This window comes from Eucyclogobius newberryi, unplaced genomic scaffold, assembly GCF_026437365.1.
Source record: "Eucyclogobius newberryi isolate DKJ021-1_F unplaced genomic scaffold, fEucNew1.0.hap1 SCAF_22, whole genome shotgun sequence".
In the NCBI taxonomy this organism is placed as follows: domain Eukaryota; kingdom Metazoa; phylum Chordata; class Actinopteri; order Gobiiformes; family Gobiidae; genus Eucyclogobius; species Eucyclogobius newberryi.
The window spans coordinates 26,509,302-26,521,131 of NW_027315857.1; the positions used below are offsets into that span (position 1 = coordinate 26,509,302).

Genomic DNA, 11,830 nt, shown 5'->3' on the forward strand with positions numbered 1-11,830 from the left:
GGGGCAGCAGTCTAAGCAGGGACTCCCAGACTTCCTCTCCCCAGACACTCCACCCAACTCCTCCAGGGGGATCCCGAGTCGTTCCCAGGCCAGCCGAGAGACATTCAGCCGAGAGACATCTGGCCGAGAGACATCCGACCGAGAGACATCCAGCGTGTCCTGGGTCTTCCCTAGACTAAGTTTAAGCAAGTTTAAACATTGACGACCATCATAACTTCCCTAACAGACATTTTGGTGAGACAGACCTCACAACAAACTCATGAAGACAAACTCATGAAGACAAACTCATGAAGACAAACTCATGAAGACAAACTCATGAAGACAAACTCATGAAGACAAACTCATGAGGACAAACTCATGAGGACAAACTCATGAAGACAAACTCATAAAGACAAACTCATGAGGACAAACTCATGAGGACAAACTAATGAAGACAAACTCATGAAGACAAACTCATGAAGACAAACTCATAAAGACAAACTCATAAAGACAAACTCATGAAGACAAACTCATAAAGACAAACTCATGAGGACAAACTCATGAGGACAAACTAATGAAGACAAACTCATGAAGACAAACTCATGAAGACAAACTCATAAAGACAAACTCATGAAGACAAACTCATGAAGACAAACTCATGAAGACAAACTCATGAAGACAAACTCATAAAGACAAACTCATGAGGACAAACTCATGAAGACAAACTCATGAAGACAAACTCATGAAGACAAACTCATAAAGACAAACTCATGAAGACAAACTCATGAAGACAAACTCATGAAGACAAACTCATAAAGACAAACTCATGAAGACAAACTCATGAAGACAAACTCATGAAGACAAACTCATGAGGACAAACTCATGAAGACAAACTCATGAAGACAAACTCATGAAGACAAACTCATGAAGACAAACTCATAAAGACAAACTCATGAGGACAAACTCATGAAGACAAACTCATAAAGACAAACTCATGAAGACAAACTCATGAAGACAAACTCATAAAGACAAACTCATGAAGACAAACTCATGAAGACAAACTCATGAAGACAAACTCATGAAGACAAACTCATAAAGACAAACTCATAAAGACAAACTCATGAGGACAAACTCATGAAGACAAACTCATGAAGACAAACTCATGAAGACAAACTCATGAAGACAAACTCATTAAGACAAACTCATGAGGACAAACTCATGAAGACAAACTCATAAAGACAAACTCATGAGGACAAACTCATGAAGACAAACTCATAAAGACAAACTCATGAAGACAAACTCATGAGGACAAACTCATGAAGGTGCGATGAACGTCAAACTGTGAAATTCATCTATTATTGATTGAGAGGTAAAGCGGCCCCTGAGAGGTTCTAGCTCCCAAAGCGGCCCCTGAGAGGTTCTAGCTCCCAAAGCGGCCCCTGAGAGGTTCTAGCTCCCAAAGCGGCCCCTGAGAGGTTCTAGCTCCCAAAGCGGTCCCTGAGAGGTTCTAGCTCCCAAAGCGGCCCCTGAGAGGTTCTAGCTCCCAAAGCGGCCCCTGAGAGGTTCTAGCTCCCAAAGTGGCCCCTGAGAGCTTCTAGCTCCCAAAGTGGCCCCTGAGAGGCTCTAGCTCCCAAAGTGGCCCCTGAGAGGTTCTAGCTCCCAAAGCATCCCCTGAGAGGCTCTAGCTCCCAAAGTGGCCCCTGAGAGGTTCTAGCTCCCAAAGCGGCCCCTGAGAGGTTCTAGCTCCCAAAGTGGCCCCTGAGAGGTTCTAGCTCCCAAAGCGGCCCCTGAGAGCTTCTAGCTCCCAAAGCGGCCCCTGAGAGCTTCTAGCTCCCAAAGCGTCTGGCTCTTGGGCTCCAGGAGGACTTTAGCTCAGGAGGAGGAGCCTCCACAGCACAGCCAGATGATTGGACGAGAGAGAACTCAGACTCAGGCCAAAACAAGAAGCAAAAAGCAGAAACACAAAATAATCATTTGTCTCCAAACGACTAAAAGTTACAAAAATGCAACAAAACGCGGCAACTGAGGGATTAGCCACAAAAAGTGACCCAAAAAGACTAAAAAAGCATCAAAAAGGTTCATGAAAGCGGCAATATGTAACTAAAAGTGACTAAAAGTAAGAAAATGAGTCCACATGTGACAAAAACACGACAGAGCTGGTGACGTCCACAGAGCCCTTTGTCGTGCCTGAAACGTCCCATATTGGGGCCTTAAAAGGCTTACGTCTCAGGGGACGTGCTCCGGTCGCACGCGTCTGCGGAGAGGCGCGCCCGCTCGCACAGACAATATGCGTTTTCTTCCCAGATATCGAGTGATCTGCAGCCGGTGTTCCAGCCAGAACCCTCAAGGGAAGGTTCCGCGTTAAAGCTCTGACGGGCGGAGCTGAACAGAAACCAGTGCGTGGAGACTTCAGCGGAGTTTAGAGCTCACAGAAACATCAGAGGAGTTTAGAGCTCTCAGTGGAGTTTAGAGCTCTCAGTGGAGTTTAGAGCTCTCAGTGGAGTTTAGAGCTCACAGAGGAGTTTAGAGCTCACAGAGGAGTTTAGAGCTCTCAGTGGAGTTTAGAGCTCACAGAGGAGTTTAGAGCTCTCAGTGGAGTTTAGAGCTCTCAGTGGAGTTTAGAGCTCTCAGAGGAGTTTAGAGCTCTCAGAGAAGTTTAGAGCTCACAGAGGAGTTTAGAGCTCTCAGTGGAGTTTAGAGCTCACAGAGGAGTTTAGAGCTCTCAGTGGAGTTTAGAGCTCTCAGTGGAGTTTAGAGCTCTCAGTGGAGTTTAGAGCTCTCAGAGGAGTTTAGAGCTCTCAGTGGAGTTTAGAGCTCTCAGTGGAGTTTAGAGCTCACAGAGGAGTTTAGAGCTCACAGAGGAGTTTAGAGCTCACAGAGGAGTTTAGAGCTCTCAGTGGAGTTTAGAGCTCTCAGTGGAGTTTAGAGCTCTCAGAGGAGTTTAGAGCTCTCAGAGGAGTTTAGAGCTCACAGAGGAGTTTAGAGCTCACAGAGGAGTTTAGAGCTCTCAGTGGAGTTTAGAGCTCACAGAGGAGTTTAGAGCTCTCAGTGGAGTTTAGAGCTCACAGAGGAGTTTAGAGCTCACAGTGGAGTTTAGAGCTCACAGTGGAGTTTAGAGCTCACAGTGGAGATGTGGAGCTCTCCTCTGCTCCTCCTGCTCCTGGTCCTGGCTGTTTCTGCTGCTCACGGTGAGGAAAAGTCTCTTTACTTGAAGTCGGGGAGCGAGAGCGACCGTGAAAAGCCGCATCAGGCAAAGTGAAGTAGTGACTGGAGTCTGACATCGTGGAGAATGTTAAAGACGAACCTCGTCTTGTGGAATAGTTCAGATGATGTTATGTTGGTGTCGATGCCTCTGTAGTCGCCGTGACGACGTGCTACATTCATAACACTGATCTGTGCTGTTCTCTTTCAGGTTCTCATGCAGAAGGTAAGACAATCTGCCTCGTTATTATGATACATATGTGTTTATAACATTATATATGGAATGTGTGTTTATAACATTATATATGGAATGTGTGTGTTTATAACATTATATATAGAATATGTGTTTATAACATTATATATGGAATGTGTGTTTATAACATTATATATAGAATATGTGTTTATAACATTATATATGGAATGTGTGTGTATATAACATTATATATGGAATGTGTGTTTATAACATTATATATGGAATGTGTGTTTATAACATTATATATGGAATGTGTGTTTATAACATTATATATGGAATGTGTGTGTTTATAACATTATATATAGAATATGTGTTTATAACATTATATATGGAATGTGTGTTTATAACATTATATATAGAATGTGTGTGTTTATAACATTATATATAGAATGTGTGCGTATATAACATTATATATAGAATGTGTGTGTTTATAACATTATATATAGAATATGTGTGTATATAACATTATATATGAAATAATGTACAATAAAGATGTAATGGTTCTGCAATGACTTAATAATAAGTTTAAGGTAGAGACCAAAACTAAGACCCAGACTAAGACCAAGACTTAAGCAAACTAAATTTAATCTAAATTAAAACTAAACTGCTGGTGCAGGTGGAAATGAGCGGCTTTGCTTTAACCGCACGACACTTTATCTGTCCGTAACCAAATAAACTAATAAACTAAAGTAAACTCTTCTGTCAAACTGTGGCATTTTCACTTTGATTCTTAAAACGATGCTTTAGACGTAAACGCACAAAATCCCAGTGTAAAATGTGAGTTCCACATGAGCTCGTATCAGACAGAATCAGACGACTCGGTCCATCCTCTGGGAGATGAAATACAATAGAAACACAAAACCAGTGGAATGAAAGCTGTGATCATAGCGCTGCATGAAGGGTTAAACGTGCAGGAAGAGGCGCGGCACATTCTCGTCCGCCTTCTTTTGGACGGAGACGTTTGACGAGTCCCTGGTGTGGTTCTGGGTCACACACACAGCTGTTCCACGCAAAAACACAAAATACACAAGAACCTTTATTTAAAGCGACTGTTACAATGACAAGTCCGCTGTGCAAAAGTCTCAACTTAATGACCGTATTTTCCGTACCTTTTTACATAGTAAATACAGAGCGACTTATGTGATATCATTCATTATTTTCACACTAACAACCACAAGAGGGCGCTCTAGGCTCTAAGCGACGCAGAAGAAGAATCTGCACTTCCTCTTCCTCTGGAGTTTGTGGAGTTGTTTAGAAGTGACACAGAGGAAGAAGAATTCAGTGGATTTAGTGATTTGGGGTAAAACTGATGCTTTGCTAAACTTGTTAGCATGTTCTTTATGCTATAGTTATCTGAATAACTGTTCATATGTTACGTTAACATACCAGACACTTACCACAGTTCTGTCTGTGCCTCATGTAGCTGAAGGTGTTAGCGTTAGCATACCAGACACTTACCACAGTTCTGTCTGTGCCTCATGTAGCTGAAGGTGTTAGCGTTAGCATACAGACACTTACCACAGTTCTGTCTGTGCGTCATGTAGCTGAAGGTGTTAGCGTTAGCATACGTACACTGACCACAGTTCTGTCTGTGCGTCATGTAGCTGAAGGTGTTAGCGTTAGCATACCAGACACTGACCACAGTTCTGTCTATGGGTCATGTAGCTGAAGGTGTTAGCGTTAGCATACCAGACACTTAACACAGTTCTGTCTATGCGTCATGTAGCTGAAGGTGTTAGCGTTAGCATACCAGACACTTACCACAGTTCTGACTGTGCGTCATGTAGCTGAAGGTGTTAGCGTTAGCATACAGACACTTACCACAGTTCTGTCTGTGCGTCATGTAGCTGAAGGTTTTAGCGTTAGCATACGTACAATGACCACAGTTCTGTCTGTGCATCATGTAGCTGGTGTTAGCGTTAGCATACAGACACTGACCACAGTTCTGTCTGTGCGTCATGTAGCTGAAGGTGTTAGCATTAGCATACGTACACTGACCACAGTTCTGTCTGTGCGTCATGTAGCTGAAGGTGTTAGCGTTAGCATACAGACACTGACCACAGTTCTGTCTGTGCGTCATGTAGCTGAAGGTGTTACGTTAGCATACAGACACTGACCACTGTTCTGTCTGTGCGTCATGTAGCTGAAGGTGTTAGCGTTAGCATACAGACACTGACCACAGTTCTGTCTGTGCGTCATGTAGCTGAAGGTGTTAGCGTTAGCATACAGACACTTACCACAGTTCTGTCTATGGGTCATGTAGCTGAAGGTGTTAGCGTTAGCATACAGACACTGACCACAGTTCTGTCTGTGCGTCATGTAGCTGAAGGTGTTAGCGTTAGCATACGTACAATGACCACAGTTCTGTCTGTGCGTCATGTAGCTGAAGGTGTTAGCGTTAGCATACAGACACTGACCACAGTTCTGTCTGTGCGTCATGTAGCTGAAGGTGTTAGCGTTAGCATACAGACACTGACCACTGTTCTGTCTGTGCGTCATGTAGCTGAAGGTGTTAGCGTTAGCATACAGACACTGACCACAGTTCTGTCTGTGCGTCATGTAGCTGAAGGCGTTAGCGTTAGCATACAGACACTTACCACAGTTCTGTCTGTGCGTCATGTAGCTGAAGGGGTTAGCGTTAGCATACAGACACTGACCACAGTTCTGTCTGTGCGTCATGTAGCTGAAGGTGTTAGCGTTAGCATACGTCATGCAGCTGAAGGTGTTAGCGTTAGCATACGTCATGTAGCTGAAGGTGTTAGCGTTAGCATACAGACACTGACCACAGTTCTGTCTGTGCGTCATGTAGCTGAAGGTGTTAGCGTTAGCATACGTACACTGACCACAGTTCTTTCTGTGCGTCATGTAGCTGAAAGTGTTAGCGTTAGCATACAGACACTGACCACAGTTCTGTCTGTGCGTCATGTAGCTGAAGGTGTTAGCGTTAGCATACGTACACTGACCACAGTTCTTTCTGTGTGTCATGTAGCTGAAAGTGTTAGCGTTAGCATACAGACACTGACCACAGTTCTGTCTTTGTGTCATGTAGCTGAAGGTGTTAGCGTTAGCATACAGACACTGACCACAGTTCTGTCTGTGCGTCATGTAGCTGAAGGCGTTAGCGTTAGCATACAGACACTTACCACAGTTCTGTCTGTGCGTCATGTAGCTGAAGGGGTTAGCGTTAGCATACAGACACTGACCACAGTTCTGTCTGTGCGTCATGTAGCTGAAGGTGTTAGCGTTAGCATACGTCATGCAGCTGAAGGTGTTAGCGTTAGCATACGTCATGTAGCTGAAGGTGTTAGCGTTAGCATACAGACACTGACCACAGTTCTGTCTGTGCGTCATGTAGCTGAAGGTGTTAGCGTTAGCATACGTACACTGACCACAGTTCTTTCTGTGCGTCATGTAGCTGAAAGTGTTAGCGTTAGCATACAGACACTGACCACAGTTCTGTCTGTGCGTCATGTAGCTGAAGGTGTTAGCGTTAGCATACGTACACTGACCACAGTTCTTTCTGTGTGTCATGTAGCTGAAAGTGTTAGCGTTAGCATACAGACACTGACCACAGTTCTGTCTTTGTGTCATGTAGCTGAAGGTGTTAGCGTTAGCATACGTCATGTAGCTGAAGGTGTTAGCGTTAGCATACGTCATATAGCTGAAGGTGTTAGCGTTAGCATACGTACATCTATTCACCATGTTCTCTCATCTGTTATTATTTTAAACTGCATTTACAGATGAAATGTCTGTCCTTGGTCTTGGATTTTATCAAATACATTTCCCCAAAAATGTGACTTATATATGTTTTTTTCTTCTCTATTATGCACTTTTTGGTTGGTGCGACTTATACTCCAGAAAATACGTGAGACATAATCAGGACCTCAGCATTCCCTACATTCATGTGCAGAATGCTTCAGCTAACTCTGCACTAGCAATATATTGACGTGAGCACGATTGTGTGTTTTGGCTTTGTGGTTCCAGAGTGTGGACAGGCGGCGCTGCGGCCCCGGATCGTGGGCGGAGTCCAAGCCTCACCCGGATCCTGGCCCTGGATCGTCAGCCTCAGCTTCAGCTTCAGCAACATGTCCAGCCATTACTGCGGAGGCTCCCTGATCAGCGACGAGTGGGTGCTGACGGCCGCACACTGCATGGATCCACCGGGGTGAGTGGGTGCTGAGGGCCGCACACTGCATGGATCCACCGGGGTGAGTGGGTGCTGAGGGCCGCACACTGCATGGATCCACCGGGGTGAGTGGGTGCTGAGGGCCGCACACTGCATGGATCCACCGGGGTGAGTGGGTGCTGAGGGCCGCACACTGCATGGATCCACCGGGGTGAGTGGGTGCTGAGGGCCGCACACTGCATGGATCCACCGGGGTGAGTGGGTGCTGACGGCCGCACACTGCATGGATCCACCGGGGTGAGTGGGTGCTGAGGGCCGCACACTGCATGGATCCACCGGGGTGAGTGGGTGCTGACGGCCGCACACTGCATGGATCCACCGGGGTGAGTGGGTGCTGAGGGCCGCACACTGCATGGATCCACCGGGGTGAGTGGGTGCTGAGGGCCGCACACTGCATGGATCCACCGGGGTGAGTGGGTGCTGAGGGCCGCACACTGCATGGATCCACCGGGGTGAGTGGGTGCTGACGGCCGCACACTGCATGGATCCACCGGGGTGAGTGGGTGCTGAGGGCCGCACACTGCATGGATCCACCGGGGTGAGTGGGTGCTGACGGCCGCACACTGCATGGATCCACCAGGGTGAGTTCCTGAGAGGTACTAGGCTCCAGGAGGATTTTAGCTCAGGAGGAGGAGCCTCCACAGCACAGCCAGATGATTTGACCAGGGAGAATATAGACTCAGGCCAAAACAAGAGGCAAAAAGAGAACCCCCTCCCTAAAGAATCATTAGTAATGTCCAATAAAAATACTATTGTTAGCTGTCTGCAGCTCCTCATCGCTGATGAGTACTTGATTAGCATCTGGCCTGAGCTGATCACATGGCTTCAAAAGGCTGTACGTGCTGGACTCACCCTTACATCTTGCGTGGTTAAAGCTTGTCCAGCCCTCTCTCCCTCAGAGCTGTGAGGGCCTCAGAGCTGTGAGGGCCTCAGAGCTGTGAGGGCCTCAGCTTCACTCTCTTCTCTGCACGTTTCTCAGGGTGGAGAACATCACAGTGGTCTACTTGGGACAACACTCTGTGTCGGACCACAACAGCGCGTCAGAAGAGTCGAGGGCGATTCACGAGGTCTGGTGCCATCCTGAGTTCAACCAAAGCGGAATCATGGAGAACGACCTGTGCCTGCTGCGTCTGTCGTCTCCAGTGACCTTCACCTCCTTCATCCAGCCGCTGTGTCTGTCGGCCCAGGGCAGCTCTTTCCCCGCCGGCCTGCCCTCATGGGTCGCCGGCTGGGGAGCGCTGGACGAGGAGAGTGAGTACAGGACCTCTAACATATTCATGTTTTTAATGGAAGTCATTTTATGTCTAAATTAAAAGGACTTTACTAAGGCAAAGCAAGTTTATTTGTAGAGCACATTTCATACATAAAGCAATTCAAGGTGCTTCACACAACAGGAAAAATACATTCAAATCACAAAGACACATGTTTAGTCCTGACTCTGGCACCAGCGGGAGGCCCTCTGGCACCAGCGGGAGGCCGGTCCACACACTGATCTGTTGGATGCAGTGACAGAGTGAATCCACTGGTCCATATTCACCTGCGACAGTGAAACATAGATCTGACTCGTCTGCATCATTGTGATTGGACACATTTTCACTGCGTGTCATGTAGAGGTTGAACAGAAGGGGTCCCAGGACTGACCCTTGGGGCACTCCACAGGTCAGGGTCATGTGGTCTGAGACACAAAGTACTTCCTGTCTTCCAGATAGGACCTTAACCAGTTTAGGGCGGGGCCAGTGATGCCCACCCAGTCCTTTAGTCTCTGTAAGAGGATCCCATGATCGACAGTGTCAAACGCAGCACTCAGATTATATTGTTTTTAGACCAAAAAAATTGTTGAATACCATTTGACATCATTGGTTGATTGACAGGAGGGGCGTCGCCCCATCACCCATAATGGACCACTGCTTCCAGCGTCCACCGCCAGACACTTGCTGTCGAGGTCCTACTCCAAGAGTGGGGCCCCTGTGATGCCAATCTGAGCAATGTCCTTGATGTTCATCTATAAAAATGACAAAACAACATAAATTAATTTTGGCTGCCGAGCTTCAGAAGATGACAAACTGTTTTGTGTTTTCTTGTGAAGACGAGGGTTTTCCAGACGCTCTGCAGGAGGTGGAGCTTCCCATCGTGGGGATAAACGAGTGCCGCTGCCTGAATGATCTGTTGATCCCACAGAAGACCATCTGTGCAGGAAAGACCGAAGGGGGACAAGACTCCTGCCAAGTGAGTACATGTACATACTCGAGTATCATCACACCAGAAATATCCCTGATGGTGTGAATATGGATGGGTCAACACTAAACGCCCCTCTCTCTCTCTCCAGGGCGACTCCGGCGGTCCTCTGGTGGTCCGGCTGAACTCGGTGTTTGTCCAGGTCGGCGTCGTGAGCTTCGGTGAAGGCTGTGCCCGTCCAAACCGCCCGGGTGCTTACGCCCTGGTGCCCGAATACCAGGACTGGATCAGTTCGGTGGTGGGCGGCTCCAAAGCGCCCGGCTTTGTGCTGTTCGACCCGCCCGACCAGGACTTTGATGTGAACTACGTCTGCCAGAACAAGACCTTATCTGATTATTACTTTTATGAATCGGTGGTGGACGGCGGCGTCAGAGCGCTCTCCAGGACTCGTGATGCTCTGCTAACGATCCTGCTGTGTGTCGTCATGACAACTCACACTCTGTAACCTTCTGTTAGAGGAATAACGGTGTCATCAGCTTCAAAGTCTGTTTCTTCTGTTTTTCTAAGTATAACGTTTGTTTGACTGCCTGTCCAAAAAGAAGTGTCCACAACCGAGACAAACTGCTGCAGGTGATGATCTTTCAGCTGCAGCACGTTTAAACCCAACTGAAACGAGCAGGGGGAAAGACAAATCCCACGGTCATGGAAAAGATGTCAGTGTGTTAGAAAACATCTGCAGAGAAGCAGAAACTGAAGATCTGTGTGAGGAACAATGACACACTGAAGATCTGTGTGAGGAATAATGACACTGAAGATCTGTGTGAGGAACAATGACACGCTGAAGATCTGTGTGAGGAACAATGACACGCTGAAGATCTGTGTGAGGAACAATGACACGCTGAAGATCTGTGTGAGGAACAATGACACACTGAAGATCTGTGTGAGGAACAATGACACACTGAAGATCTGTGTGAGGAACAATGACACGCTGAAGATCTGTGTGAGGAACAATGACACACGCTGAAGCTCTGTGTGAGGAACAATGACACACTGAAGATCTGTGTGAGGAACAATGACACACTGAAGATCTGTGTGAGGAACAATGACACGCTGAAGATCTGTGTGAGGAACAATGACACGCTGAAGATCTGTGTGAGGAACAATGACACACTGAAGATCTGTGTGAGGAACAATGACACTCTGAAGATCTGTGTGAGGAACAATGACACGCTGAAGATCTGTGTGAGGAACAATGACACACGCTGAAGCTCTGTGTGAGGAACAATGACACACTGAAGATCTGTGTGAGGAACAATGACACACTGAAGATCTGTGTGAGGAACAATGACACGCTGAAGATCTGTGTGAGGAACAATGACACGCTGAAGATCTGTGTGAGGAACAATGACACACTGAAGATCTGTGTGAGGAACAATGACACTCTGAAGATCTGTGTGAGGAACAATGACACGCTGAAGATCTGTGTGAGGAACAATGACACACTGAAGATCTGTGTGAGGAACAATGACACGCTGAAGATCTGTGTGAGGAACAATGACACGCTGAAGATCTGTGTGAGGAACAATGACACGCTGAAGATCTGTGTGAGGAACAATGACACTGAAGATCTGTGCGAGGAACAATGACACTCTGAAGATCTGTGCGAGGAACAATGACACACTGAAGATCTGTGTGAGGAACAATGACACGCTGAAGATCTGTGTGAGGAACAATGACACGCTGAAGATCTGTGTGAGGAACAATGACACTCTGCAGATCTGTGTGAGGAACAATGACACAGAAGATCTGTGTGAGGAACAATGACACGCTGAAGATCTGTGTGAGGAACAATGACACACTGAAGATCTGTGTGAGGAACAATGACACGCTGAAGATCTGTGTGAGGAACAATGACACACTGAAGATCTGTGTGAGGAACAATGACACACTGAAGATCTGTGTGAGGAACAATGACACGCTGAAGCTCTGTGTGAGGAACAATGACACGCTGAAGATCTGTGTGAGGAACAATGACA

At 46.8% G+C, this 11,830-nt stretch overlaps 1 protein-coding gene across 1 annotated transcript in view; it reads left to right on the forward strand.

Annotated features, from left to right (window-relative positions):
• LOC140371576 (transmembrane protease serine 9-like) overlaps window positions 1-10,721 on the forward strand; it is a 31,369-nt gene extending 20,648 nt beyond the window's left edge. The window contains exons 7-11 of the mRNA XM_072458743.1: window positions 3,392-3,406; window positions 7,369-7,598; window positions 8,599-8,870; window positions 9,706-9,845; window positions 9,946-10,721. Coding sequence (XP_072314844.1) covers window positions 3,392-3,406; window positions 7,369-7,598; window positions 8,599-8,870; window positions 9,706-9,845; window positions 9,946-10,299 — 1,011 coding nt within the window. The 3' untranslated portion in view covers window positions 10,300-10,721. The remainder of the gene's footprint in view (window positions 1-3,391; window positions 3,407-7,368; window positions 7,599-8,598; window positions 8,871-9,705; window positions 9,846-9,945) is intronic.
• Window positions 10,722-11,830: the final 1,109 nt, after the last annotated feature.